This window comes from Convolutriloba macropyga, chromosome 2 (genome assembly GCF_964194025.1).
Source record: "Convolutriloba macropyga chromosome 2, txConMacr16.3, whole genome shotgun sequence".
NCBI lineage: Eukaryota > Metazoa > Xenacoelomorpha > Acoela > Convolutidae > Convolutriloba > Convolutriloba macropyga.
In genome coordinates, this window is record NC_134469.1 from 29,898,152 (window position 1) to 29,913,004 (window position 14,853).

The following is a 14,853-nucleotide window of genomic DNA, read 5'->3' on the forward strand; positions in this document are numbered from 1 at the left end:
GTCCATTCAAGATGACCGTTACAAATTTTTGTTTCTGTTTTAACACGGTCATTTTTAGTTTCACTGACAACAGTAGACGGTGAGTTATTGAGTCGAATAGAACTGAGTCAAATAGAACGCACGAAAAGTAGTTCCTTGCAAATCAAAAAAATCAACCCAATCCAAAATCCAATAATCTCACAGTCGACTTAATCCTTTCCAATCAACTTCAATTACTGCCAGGAATCGGTAACTGCCGGAAACTCTCTAGTTCTCTATTTTGGATCGAGGCATCAAAAACAATCCTAATCTTAGTAGCAAAAATTTTTTGCAGAATCCAGTTTTCCTCTTCAACATTCTTTGCGCCTATTTTTAAATACATTAAAAACATTACCTTTGTCGCAAATCAAAAATTTTTTACTTATTTTTTCTTGTTTTTAAGCAGTCTGTACAATTTCCATGGTTTGTTTTGACATTCGAACTCAAATCTTCCCAAATCCTATTATGGCATAAATTTTAGCTCACATCTAGTTTCTATAGTCAAATTTTTGAGATGTCACTGGCTTACTGCGACTGATTCTTAAAATGAGCCACATTTCATAGGCCTTCACCCGTGAACAGAACAAGGAGGCTCGATAATGTGCGTCTGCACATTAAGTTCCGACTCCGCTCATCCACATTTTTGGCATTAATGTCTACCAAATGAGGAACAGATAGAGAACCCCCAAAATTTCAAGTATTTTTCAAAAATGTGTAAGAACAAAAGGATTGCCTCCAACGCAAATAACTCAAGACGAACCACAAACAAATTTTTCGGAATTTTGATAGTGTTTTGGGCGCTAGTTAGTCCCCAGCTAGAAGCCTTCTAACGACAAAAGTACAAAATTCTACATGTATTAAGATAACGAGCTGAAACAGGGATTAATCTCCACAATTTGGTACCGGTAGACTCTTATATAGCGAATTGATCGAATTTGTGTTGTTTCGTTTTAAATGGTAACGCAAAAGCCCAAAAGCCATCAAGCAGTCATGACTCCATTACTCCAGATAATTTTCGATTTTTATTGTTATATTACATAGGACCTTGAGCGAACTGTTAAATTATGAGCGAACAAGAATTAAACTGTGTTTAAAACTACAAGTTTAAGCTAGGTAACAATGTAGGTATCGCTTTACAATTACAACTGGAGATAATTATCTAAAACAAAGCAAATTAACCATGAATACCCGTAAAACTGAACTTCTTTGCGTCTCCAAAGAAAAAGAAAATTTTGATCCAATAGTTTTTTGGGGACAAGAAATTAAACCACAAAGAGACCGCAGATACTTGGGTATAATGATTGATTCTTAAATTAAACTTTCATGTACAACTCAACAAAGTCCTATCAAATATAGCCACAGTGATTAGATCCATATAACTTATACGTTATCAGTTACCTCTGAAAGCACTATTGATGCTATTCAAATCCCTAGTCCTTTCTCATTTAACTTTCAGTGCTCTATTTTTTCAGAACTTGAATTTCTTTGCAATGCAGCGAATTAATCGACAAATCAATTGGGGAATTAAAGTTTGCTATATGAGAAAAAAGTATAAGAGATCTAGAGATCTCTTTGTAAAATCTGACTTTTTGCCTGCAGAACTCTTAATAAGCCAGATGAGTGTTTCAAAACTTAGGAATGATTTTTCATTATTGAAATCAGACGGTACTGAGAATTTTGTCTAAATGGTAAGGTCTTAGTAAGAGAAAAAACAGAACTGAACAGCTAATTCTCCTAAGTTCGAGCAGTCGATCATTACAAAAAAGAAGCATCTAAAAACGGAAAAAACTTCCGCGTGAAGTCCGGACTATCAGATCACGCTCACAGTTTAAACGCATGTTAAAACAGCATATGCTCCAACAATTCAAACTTGTACCGCTGGAAAGGAACGTTGGTGGCTTCAAAAGTTATTTTTACCTTTAAGAAAAACGGAACCACTAATTTTGGTTTATAACATTGTACTAATTTTGTATATAACATTTTAAACTTGTAATATTTAACCCCTGGGTTATATTTTCAATTTACTTGTTTTAAAAAAATAAAATGGGAGTGACATTTGGATGTGTACATATTATACTAAAATTGTCATTTCTAAACTTCAGTCATTTTTTTTTCTCTAAATTCCTTGTCAAGACTTGGCTCCCTTCCGCCCACGCAATTGAACCCTGTGCCACGTAATACAAAAGCATAATTGGAACCCAAGCGTAGGGTATGGCAAATGCAAACTGGTCCAGAGCAATTATACTGTCTGAGATGACAAAAGAGGCCAGACCAAACACACGAACGTAGTACGCAATGTCTTTTGAGCTGGCTCCCACTTCCAAATCCACTGCTCGCCAAAATGTGGTGTAGAGTAACAAACAATAGATTATTACACCAGTCATCACAACTAGAAAGTGTAATCCCTGAAATTTTCCCACAAAGAGGAAATGGAATGCCATTGTTGAAGTGGTACCCAGAAGTGAAATCGTGTAGAGTAGGAAACCTATTTTGACGTTGGTGTTCTTCCAGCCGAATGCCCTGATGTAGAAGATGTGTGCAATTCCAAAATTGAAGATGCCCAGAGCGAGTCCTCCGTGGTTCACATACACCATTCCTGCGTCTCCAAGCGCTGAAACAAACGCAGGCGAAAAATGGTTGCTTTCCTCATCAAAAACCCCAAGAGGTTATTGTTTTCGGATCTATTCTACCCCCTCCCTCCTGTGCTTAGTGGGCATATAACTTTTACGCCCCACATAATTTGTAATGTGGGGCATGAAAGCATTGGAGGCAAAGATCCATTTTCACTTCCGTTTAGGACACGCTTGAAAACGGGCCACCTGCGCTAATAGCGAAAGCGATCTCACTGGTGCTATCATAAAGTTGCCCCGTTTACAAGCGTGTTCTGAGCGGTATAGTACCTTCACCCCAATAGTATCTTTATCTCAATCATAGCTCCGGAAAACAATAAATTATCAATAAGTTATCAAAAAACTAAGATGAGGCCAAGTGTCGACAAGGAATTTTTTTTAAATCTCAAACATGTAAATTCGAATAACCCCAAGGTTAAAGTTACATGTTGTAATATTATAAATCAAACATACTACATCTTTCCCTTGAATAACTAAACATAATAATAATAATAATAAACTAAGGTTCAGTTTCTAGTTCTCGTGAATTGTTTTATGAAAATAAACTTTTAAAGCCTTCAATTTTTTTGTCCATTGGAACTCGTTTGTGTCTTTTTTGCATCTCTTCCTTTAATTCTTTTTTAAATTTTTTCTTTGATTTTTCCTTTCTTAGAGCTCTTGGAAGTTTATTCCATTTCCGAACAAAGTTTCTTATAATTGAATTTTGACTCCATTTTGATTTACAATTTGTTGTGATAGAAAAATCATATGTACGATTATTAACTTTAATTTCAACGTCTCCGATTACTCTGAATTTTTTTTGGTCTTGTATGTTTGTTTGTTGGACAATATCGAAAAGTCTATTTAATGAAGTTTTTACTATTTGAACTTCTGCGGGAAGTATTTTATTTTCAAGAAGTAGTTTATGAGCACTGTCATATTTTTTTCAAAATAAGCAAACTTTTCGAAAAAAGCAAACTTTTAGAGAAAAGAAATGACTGAAATTTAGAACTGACAATTTTAGTGGAATATGTACACATCCAAATGTCACTCCCATTTTATTGTAAGGCGATACCTAGATTGTGACCTACGTCAAACTTGTAGTTTTAAGCTAGGTCAAATACCTGCTAATACAAAAATAAATCAAACGAAGATGAGACCGATATCAATAGGTTATCAAAAAACGAAGATGAGGCCTGCTAATACAAACAAATACCTGCTAATACAAAAATAATTCAATACGCCGATGATACTATCATTTCTTACATACAATACGGACCTAAAATTAGCAACATATAATCTTTAACAATCCTTAAGAAACATATCTAAATATTACAAAAAACACCGTCTAATGCTCAATCACTCAAAAACTGAAATTATTACATTCCCAAAAAATCAAAACTAGAAGAAACCAACAGAAACAATCTATTAATTGGTAATTACAAAATACCAAACGTCAATTGCGTAAAATACCTCCGTATATATATGTATATATATATATATATATATATATATATATATAAAATATATATATATATATATATATACATATCTTAATTGTACATTAAATTTTAAATTAAAACACGTATTACGCAAAATTGCTACAGGGATAAAAACATTAAAACGTATTTCACGCCCATTCCCTGAACAGACAAGACTACTATTTATGAACGCCTTAGTGATAAGTCAAATACTCTACTCAGGACTTTTACTGTCCAGCTCAAAAACACCTGCTTTAATACTTTGGGGAAACAATTACGCTGGGCTGTAAAGACGTGTTTCAATCGCAAAAATACGACAGTTCTTCTGATCTAGTCTACAACATCAAATTCTGCCAAATATTTTTTCTTGGAATACAAAGTAGTAAATTTTTCTATGAAACTTACCAGTAATCAGCTTCCGATTTTCGTGAAACTACACTTACGAAAATGAAATCTACGCTACATCCAGCGAACCAAAAATACTGCTTCAATAAGAAAATAAACTCATCTGTAGTAGAAAACTCTACCCTGAATATCGGCTCAACCCTTCATAATAAATTTCTTAACGTGAGTTTTTTTAATAACATAATTGAAATGGATGCAAGACCAATAGTTCTAAAGAAGCATCTGAAAATGTTTTTCTTTTATTTATTTAAACAAAACTCGAATAATGCGTCGTACGGCAAGGCATCATGGAAAAGTTTTAAGTTTCATATATACCTCTGTCTCAATTTAAACCGTAATATATTTAGTTTGTTTCATTTATACTCTGACCAACACTGCCCATTTAGTTGTTTGCTGTTAATAACTTGATGGGAATTCAATTTGTTTTTTAATAAAAACGAAGAGCAAGACACAGGACGATGTGCAATGCTTAACATCACACAGTTTGGAGCGCAGGCATAAAAAATGGCTCTGCTAATTCCTATTAATTCCCCAGCCCAATTCCCCTTTACCATAAATTTACCACAAAGGGGAATGTCGCTACGGGGGTAAGCAGTCCATGAGGCTGCCCAGGGCTAGGTACAGACTTATGAAAAGACAATGCTCGACCAAAAATCACTATGAAAAAACCGTGCTTGACTCGTTTGAGCCATGAAAAAACTTTAGCTGCACTTTAAGACAAGCCGACCCAAATTTAGAACTGAACTTTAGCTCGAACCAATGTTTGCAAAGAGACTTTAGCTAGACTCAAAAATTTGTCTTTTCATAACCAACAAAGTCGAGTTAAGGTATTTTTATGGGTTCACCATTAGTCTTTTCAAAACTCAAAAGCTTTTCTTGGAACTCATTTGTCCACTTTTGCCTATAATGTAGTCAGCATGTCTGCTACTTCATTTTAGGATTCCAGGATCTGCTAGGATTCTGAAGAACCAAATATCTCTCAAAATCCTGCACTGTTTTAAAGGAAAAGATAATTCATAATTTTGGACGGGAAAACAAACTGAATAACGCTAGTTTTGGCCATGGCTACAGGGAATAAGACAATTAAGCTTAGGCCACCTGTTTTCATTCAACCAATTATTGTGTCAAAATACTGCAGCTAGCTGCCATAACTCCTTTATCTTAAGAGATGACAATAGTATTGTCTTTTGGCAGTTTTCAAACTATCTCTTAAATTGGACTGCTATGTATAAAAAGCTGTTTCGGTGCTGCTTCCGTATGTACAGAAGTAAGAGGAAAAATCAGAACCACAAAGACTCATAGTGAACACATGAAAAGACCGTGCTCGACTCGAACTGGTTATGGAGAGACTCTAGCTGGACCCAAAAGAAAAACTTGGCTGGACTTTAACGGCTTCAAATCTGCTTTTTGACAAAATTTGGGGCCGAGAAGCAGACAAAAGACTATTTTACCAGTCATCACAACTAGAAAGTGCAATCCTGAAGTTTTCCGACAAAGGCGAAATGGAATGCCAAAGTTGAGGCGGTATCCAAAAGTGAAAACGCGTGGAGATGGATTCCAATTTTGACGTAGTATTTCCCGCCGAACGCCCTGATGTAGAAAATGTGTGCAATTCCAAATCCGAATGTACCGACAGCGAGTCCCCCGAGTTTTTGGCATCTATTCCGCCCTTTTCTCAATTTGCTTAGTGGGTATATATACCTTTTATGTTCCATTTATATTGTAAAAGTGGCACAAAGGCACTGGCAGCATAGATCTTTTTAACCAATTCCCTCTTACTATAAACATATCATGTGATTTTTTTTATTTGGGAGGGGTCTCACTGACAGAGATCCTCAAAAAACTATGTCCAACATGAACTAGGCACCTGTTCGCTGTTCTTCATGGCTTGAGATTCGTTTCACTAAAAACCTGATGACTCAATATCTCAGGCTCTGGTCAATGGGGAGGTGCGCGGGGGGAGAACCAATCTATCATTATTTACTTTTTTCAGTGACAATAAAAATTTTCTATAAAGCTGAAAACATTGTGTGGGGATTGAGAAGAGGGAGTTGGAGTCATACCGGGTATCGGGCTATATTTAAGCGCGTTAAGTGGGAGGGTGTATAAGGTATATTTGGAATTAAACGGATCGAAATGTCAATTCTGAAAATCACAAAAACATAAGAATTGCTGGGACTGCGTTGAAAAGGTATAAGAATTGCTGTTTTCAGCGTTGAATTTTTTGACAAAAAATGAATTCACCGCTAAGTACTGCCAATTTTACAAAATAAACCGTTAAATTTACAAACTATCTTCACTACAAAAGCGTAAGATAGCGGTTAATGCTATCAGGGAGGAGAAAGCAGTTCTCTCTAGAAATTGTATGAATTGCGGTCAAAAGATGTAAGTATCGCAATATAAGCGGTGAATGCGTTGAAAGTGGTAAAATCATAAGAATTGCTGGGACTGCGGTGAAAAGGAATAAGATTTACCAATGACAATTAAAAAACTTTAAACTCAGATATCCCATATGTATGGGAAGTCCAAAACACCAAGAATCTTTGGTGTAACTTATCTGAAAAAAAAAGATTTTCTGATTTTAGTTGCATATAAGCAAATAATGTTTTCCAAAAATAGCAGATTTTCTTCGGAGCAAGTAGTTATGCAAATCAATTCAAACGCATATTAAGTATTTTCTATGTATAGAAAATCTTTGGCATCAAGTAGTTTTGATGTAGTTTTTTAGACGAAAAGTCGTATTTTCATCGGTGAAAGCGGCGAGAAAAAAAAGCTACACCCCTAAAAACCGCACATCTTACGTGATATCAACGGTTAAAATAAATCACTTAAAGATTTTTTGGATCTTTTCCGTTTGTGCCCCCAGTACGTTATGCGCCCCCAGTTACAGAGCACGTGCCTATACATAGTAAACCACTATGTTAAAATATTGCACGTGCGTCTGGGTTAAATAATATGCGCCCAATAAGCTGGGGGAGAGCAAAAAAGATCCATTTTTTTTGCTTTGCAGTGCAAAAAATATTTTTTTTCATTGCTATTCACCGCAATTCTTACATTATTTTCTCGTAAACCCTCTACTCTACCGAAAAAGCGAATCCAAGAGAACGATCCCTAATTCGGGTTCAAGTGTTTTCCCTTCTATTTGATCCATTCTGTTTTGGACGCTTGTTTCAAGGATTTTTCAAGCCCCTCAAGCGCACGTGCTATTTTACATAGCAAATTGGGATCTATTCTGTTTTGGCCCCCCACCTTAGTTAGCTTCTATTTTTACGCCCCCAGGCGCACGTGCTATTTTTTACATAGTAACGTGCTATATAACAACATATAATCTGTAACTGGGGGGCGTAAAAAACACAGGGGGCCAAAACAGAATAAATCCGCAAATTGGTATATGATAACAGAATGTTTAACTTGGGGTTAAAAAGGGCATGCATTGGTGGGTCCGAAACAGAATGGATCGAAATGTTTTGTCATACCTGAGAATAGAAATCCGAGGGCCATGCACCTACTCCTCTTCAAAGGAACCCACTCTTCTAATTTGGATAAACTGTGGATGTTGTTCCAGAAAGAAAAGAACAGACACAAACAGGGCACACATTTCACAGGCACTTCCATCAATCTCTTCCCGGCATCTGATATAAAAGGGTCAAAAATTGAGGATTGCAGGAAACTATTTACAATGAAAAACAACAACGAGGACCCAATAAAAGGACGTAACATTGTGAAGGAGTCTTCAAAGGCACGTGACTTGATCTGCAAATGCATTTGTGTAATTTAGAGTTTCGGTTGAATTAGGTGACTTGATAGCTAACAGAAGAATCTTGCAATGACTTCAAGTGACAAAGTGATACAGAACACGCCAGGTCACGTTAAAGTTCACGTCAATTAAAGTTAATAGCAACCAAAATTAGATATTAAATAAATGTCAGGTGGTAGGGGGTGGTTCTCTTTAAATATCAACTCATCGGTCACCATTCGTTTTTATGTGTATAGTAATTTATGCTCTGCAAGAAAGTCTGAACTGAATAGCAAATTGCATAAATAGAAGAATGAACCACAAGAGTCTTGTGAAATATAAGAATAGGTTCCACATTAGGATTTCAGATTGAAATAATGGGTCTTCAGCCCCCAAGAAGTTTTGGCCTTTATACTTGTATTTATGAGGTGAGGGGGAGGATGACTATATGTAACATGACCACTAAAGCGGTGGCGAGGGAGGGGAGTTGTAGTAGGAAAGTCGCAAAATTAATCTCTGATAAGTCAACAACCCTAGTCTATTACCGACGGCTATCTTGCAAGATCTTGCAAGAATCTTGTAAGATTACGCACCATCTTGCAAGATCTTGCAAGATTCTTGCAAGATCTTGCAAGATAGCCGTCGGATATGCAAGAATCTTGCAAGATAAGCGTCGATCTTGTAAGATTCTTGCAAGATAGGCGTCGAATTCTTGCAAGATTCTTGCAAGATAAGCGTCGAAGTCTTGCAAGAATCTTGCAAGATAAGCGTCTGATTTTTGCAAGGGTCTTGCAAGATAAGCGACGAATTCTTGCAAGACCCTTGCAAAATGGGCGTCCGGAAGTCTAGTCTTAGCTTGAGCGCGGGCCTTTTTGGCTTCTTTGCTGTCTAGAGTCGGTGCATTACTATGCTCCAGAAGGAGCGCACCTGATCTCTAGCCACCAAAGAAAAAAAAAGACCCTAAAGAGCTAAGACTAATGCGCGAAGGGGTCACAAACAAGGGCGGGGGGTTATCGCGCTGCACAAAAGGGGTCACTGACAAGGGCGGAAATGTAGCCTTAGCTTGAGCGTGGGCCTTTTTGGTTTCTTTGATGTCTAGAGTCGGTGCATTACTATGCTCCAGAAGTTTACTGTGCACCATTTACGTTTTTCGCCAGGTACCTGTTTAATCATTGAAAAACGTTATAATATCGTAACACAGAACGTATGATTGACTATATTGGGGTGACTATCTGCTTTTTCCCTCTCAATTGGTTACTTGCATTTGGTTCTTCGTGTCTTTGCTACCTATTAATGATTCAAAGTGAATGGACTCACAGAAAAGTCTCATTTACAGAACAAAAAGTCGATTATAACATTACATATCATAAGCAGGAACTCTCTGGATGCCTCTTTATGGCCCTTTTTAATGCTTACCAAGTGATTCACACTTGTTGTGAACAGAATGAACTATTGAAACGATCATTGAACAATTTCTCCTGAAATGAGAGTTTCAAATATTTTGTTGAAGGCAGAAGTGATATGAAAGTTTCTGTTTTGAACAGAGAGCTCCCTTTGACGTCTGAACTCATAAGAGAAAAGAATCATTGAGTTAATAGGACTTTAAAATTTCACTTTTTTCTTGAACATTTTTCGACGTCTATCTTGCAAGATCTTGCAAGGTTCTTGCAAGATAGGCGTCCGGATCTTGCATCTTGCAAGATAAGCGTCATTTGCAAGAATCTTGCAAGATCTTGCAAGATAAGCGTCATTTGCAAGAATCTTGCAAGATGTTGCAAGCTAAGCGTCGGAATTCGACTAGGGAAGCGTTATTTTATCTCACCGCAAGATTGAATTGGAATTAAAGAAGTAAAAATCTAATTTTCGCCCTAAACTTGGTGTCCTAAATTAGGACACTAAATTAAGAGCAAAAAATTACACTTATTTGGAATTCTGATGCTTGAATCAAACCCCTATAAATATACGGCTGCTTCGCTATCGGAAACGGAGACGTTCGGTTTAATTCAACACCTGGATAATTTTACAACACCTGAAAAATTCTTAGTAACACTCGGGCCTCGTGAGTAGTATAGTAAAATGCACGTACTGTCACGGGAGGAAGTCCTCCTGTGACGATTCGTGCATAACGTTTTGTCACGGATGGGGACGTCCCAATCCATTACGAATCGTTCAGTACAATTCGATGGTAAGGAAAATATTTTTTCCAAATCACAAAAAAATATTTTGTGATTTTTTGAAAATCCTTTTTCTAGTCTAAAGAGGCCAATGAAGGACTGAAAAGCAAAATTACCTAATCTGATGGGACACTGAGGTAAATGTAGAAGAAGATAGTTCAAATTTGATACATTTTTGTTCCCATGAAGGAAAATTTATAGTTTTGCAAGTCTGAGACAGCACAAGTGGTATTAATTTTACGGGTTTTATTGACCATATGTTTGAATTACCAAGTATGTGAGAAGTAATAAAGTTGGAAACTCGCTGAACTTCAAACTTGGAGAGAGTTCTGAACTGAAAATAGCACTTGAGAATAATTGCAGAAAATTGAATGAAATATTAAAGTAATTAGGTTTAAAATGTGGTCTGAGACTTGGTTAAAAAGTGAAACTTATCACGAAACTCGCTTTTTGTTTAGTCAAATTGACATCGTTTCGATGGCGTAGCGTTCAACCAGCTTGATGCTCCCTTTTCACTAGCTAAGTCATATGAGCGAATTTCGTTCATATTCAATTCGCTGTTAACTCTCGTCTTTTTCGATTTGATATCAAATTTTTCTCCTTTTATTTTCATGAAAATTTTGTTGTTTCTTTTGTCCGGCTTCGGGCAGAGATAGGGATAAGGCGCTTGAAAGTTGAATGGACCGTTCGTTTTCCCTAAAACGGTCTTCCGAAATGAGGATATTCAAGCCACCCTCCCGTATCGGCAACAAAAAATGTACTCCGGTTTTTTGACCTTGGACATAATCTTTAGTTAATAGCTCCTCGTTGATTGATTTCTCACGTTATCTTACCGGGTCTTCAATAATAGGTGTTGTATGAGCCAAGAACAATAATTGAAAGTAAACCGAAGAAGTGAACGATTTTAAAACCTTTTGACGCGAAACATTGGCATGAACGCCAGCTTTTTGAACACAGATTTCTTCTGTTTTAGGTATCTTTCAACAATTTTTTTCTGCATTATCAGAAACTATTGCACTGCCAAGTACTCTACAACTTTTTCCACTTCGTCGTGAACAAAAATCTGTTCTGCTTACTGCTGGCGTTCGTCTGACGTTCATTGGTAGTAATATGGGACTTGGAAAGATGGTAACCAAAAGTAGGACCTTTTTTTGCAATGAGTCAAAAAGATTTTTCAGTTTATCAAGAGAGTTGATAGCGTTACCATCATCCGCATACAACTTTTGAACAGTGAAGCAAAAGTTAGGAGGTTCAATTAAGGGAATAATGGCAATTCTGTATATCGACATCGCAAGGGGGTCACCTTGGATTGTACCTTCCTGAGAGAAAATTGTTTGTTTGTTAAAAACCAAACTTAATGATTCACTATATGAACTACATACAGAATGTGTGATATGCCTTTTGAAAACAAACTATGCTTTCGCACTGCAAATATAGTAAAATTCTGGAAAGTGAAAATGCAGTGCAAAATCAAACTTAAAATTACTTCGTCTAGTAATGATGTTCTTGAGCTAATGCAAACTTAATTGCTTAGCAACATTGAGTGATTGCGTGACTTATTACAAAGAGGCAAAAAAAGTGATTGTCTGATGAATAATCAGGCTAGAGCAAATGAATAAGTAATATTTACAGACAGCGGGAATATTATTGAGATATGATCAAAAAAAGTGCATTCGCGATGCGAATGTAAGTAGCACTAATTTCAAAATCACTGAGGGGATGACAAATAAACTAATTAAAATATATACAACATTTCAGTATCACATTTCCCGTTTGACGACAAAATCTATTATTGCAACAATTTTACAATTTCTTAAGTAAATAACAAAGTATTAAGCAAGTGACAATATTGTACACTTTGAGTTAATTATTTGCTGGTTATTATAGCTAAAAATTTATATTTGCAAGTTATCAAATTCACTGATAATTAACAATCTTAGAAAATAAATAAAAATGTTTAAAGAATTTTTTGTGAATGTATTGCATTGCATTTAAATTTGATTTTCGGCTTCCCAATCTTGCTATCTTCTTTCATATTCGTAATCAGAATAACTTTGATTAATTTTTGACTATTTGCAATTGAACTATTTGGAATTGGAATTGGGATTTGATGCGCTATTGAAGTCTAATCTTCAACAATTGATGTTGGCATTGAAGACCGGTTAGGCTGAATTCAGATTGGTCTAGCATCATGAAATGAATTAGCCGATTTTTACCGATTTTCTTCACCCGAACAGGTTGCTTACCAGGCTTTTTATTTGTAGAAGTAGCGATGGAGACCTTTTATACTGCTGATCCTGGTGCTAAAACCTCATAGAAGCCGTCAAAATTTTTCTTCGGGTGTTTATTAGCAGGTAGCTTCCGCGCCAGTTTCACTTGTAGTGGGAATTTGCTGCGCGGAATCGGGGTGATTTTTTGGGGTGGATAATGAATCGCAATTCCCTATCGCTTGCATCTCGATACCTTTACCCAGCATCTTTTTGAGCTCAAGTTATTGCTATCTCAATTTTGTCAATCTATCCTTTTTTAACCAGGTAATCTTTTGCAGGAACTGTTCCTTTATCTTAATAATGTTGCAAACTTATTGAGTACGTTAAGTTTGAGCTTTTAAGAGCTGTAATCATGTTGCCCAAAGGGTTATTGGACGTCTTCAGGAATGAGATTCAAAGGGACAATGACTTAAGTGGTGCGTTCTTTCTATATACGCATCTGATAAATTACAGCATTAATTTCATGTTTTAAACTGAAGCCTTTATCTTCGTTTAGTTTCATTTGGCACACGGATGTTGTTGTTTAAGGGTTTGTAGAATTCGCACCACTGAAACAATAGCTTCATGGTCATTTTCAGGGGTCTCGCGAATGTCAATAATTTTTTGAGTATTTTAAAGAAATAATTTTTTGAATTTTTTAAGAACGTACTTGTTTTCCAATTAAGCAACGGGCTTTGTCTGTGCGTACAGATCGTGGTACACAGCGAATGTTTACATAATTTTGTAACATAATCAATTTCTTTTTTTGTAATTGCGCTTTCAAAAACATTCTGAATTTCTTGATTAGGTTCTTCGCAATGTCTATGTGGTGGTCATTTAGATGCTGGTATTTTGGGTTTCAAAATCTTGGCTATTTTTATGCCTTGCTGACATTCAAGGTAACCTTTAATAATTTGGCGGTCCATATACGGCCACCATTCCTACTTTGAGGACACACTGTATGTACGCCAGTTGTTTTTGAAGTGTGGATTTTCGGGGCAAATGCAGAGTCAGAATTCAGCAAGTGTGTTGAAGCTTGATTGAGGACAGAAAGCGTTTTCGAATGGGCACTGTTGTGTACATGTGAGGTATGCTTAGACCACTTGTGAATTGAGTTAGATGCTTTTCATTTAGTAGTTGTGGCTGCTATATTTAGTTGTTCACTGGTACAGGAATAGGAGGTATGATGGTCGTTTGAAAATAAATATGCAATTGCGGCCCAAATAGGGAAATATTTGCCACTACGAAATCACTGTCACATTTGTTAGTCATGGCTGCTTTGTCATTCGGTTGGTGCTAAATATTATTGACCAGTCCTATTTTTGCATCAGGAATATTATCATAAAGAAAGTCAAACGGTCAAAGTTCAATTCACAGAGCCAATCTGGTTTCGTATGATCCATTTGAACGACGTTCTTTAACGATTGATAAAAGTGATCTACAATCCGTAATAACAATAAGTTTCCAAAAGTTTATTACAAATTTTTTTTTCCAAAGTAGTAGTACTTGTAGTATTTTACAGACCACACTACGTTCTTTACTGGAGCCTAGTTTTGCGAGGTCTCTATTCCTCACCCGAACAGGTTGCTTACCAGGGTTTTTAATTGTAGAGGTAGCGATGGAGACCTTTTCTACTGCTCATCCTTGTGCAAAAACCTCATACAAGCCGTCAAGATTTTTCTTCGGGTGTTTATTAGCAGGTAGTCTTGGAGCCAGTTTCACTTTTAGTGGGAATTCGCTGCGCGGAATTGGGTTGATTTTTTGGGGTGTATAATGAATTGCAATTCCCTATCACTCGCATTACGATACGTTTACCCGGCATCTTTCTGAGCTGAATTTTTTGCTAGCTCAATGTTGTCATCGCTCTTTTTGAAGTCAATCCATGATTTTCTTAACCAGGTAATATTCTGCAGGAACTGTTTCTTTATCTAAATATTGTTGCGAAGTTTTTGAATACGCTAAGTTTGAGCTTTTCAGATCTGTAATCCTGTTGCCCAAAGGGTTATTAGGACGTCTTCCGTAATGAGCTTCAAAGGGACACTGGCTTTAGTGGTGCGTTCTTTTTATATACGCATCTGATAAATTACAGCTTTAATTGCATGTTTTAAACTGAAGCCCTTATCTTCGTTTATTTTCATTTGGCACAGGGAAGTTGGTGTTTAAGCGTTTGTATAATTCGCA

General features: G+C 36.4%; 2 protein-coding genes across 3 annotated transcripts in view; one reads left to right on the forward strand and one right to left on the reverse strand.

The window, feature by feature from the left end:
- Positions 1-14,853, forward strand: part of LOC142358604 (protein FAM76A-like) — a 606,005-nt gene that overhangs the window by 236,735 nt on the left and 354,417 nt on the right. The window lies entirely within an intron of this gene.
- LOC142335237 (lysoplasmalogenase TMEM86A-like) lies at positions 1,914-8,370 on the reverse strand. 2 transcript variants are annotated; one of them, XM_075383649.1, is made up of 3 exons: positions 7,990-8,370; positions 2,504-2,629; positions 1,914-2,423 (listed from the first exon to the last, which is right to left on the reverse strand). In XM_075383649.1, the coding sequence occupies exons 1-3, from the start codon at positions 8,276-8,278 to the stop codon at positions 2,110-2,112; spliced, it is 729 nt and encodes a 242-aa protein (XP_075239764.1). In that variant the 5' UTR covers positions 8,279-8,370; the 3' UTR covers positions 1,914-2,109. The 2 variants fall into 2 exon arrangements, with proteins under 2 accessions (XP_075239764.1, XP_075239763.1); XM_075383648.1 differs by having other exon boundaries at positions 1,914-2,629; positions 7,990-8,368.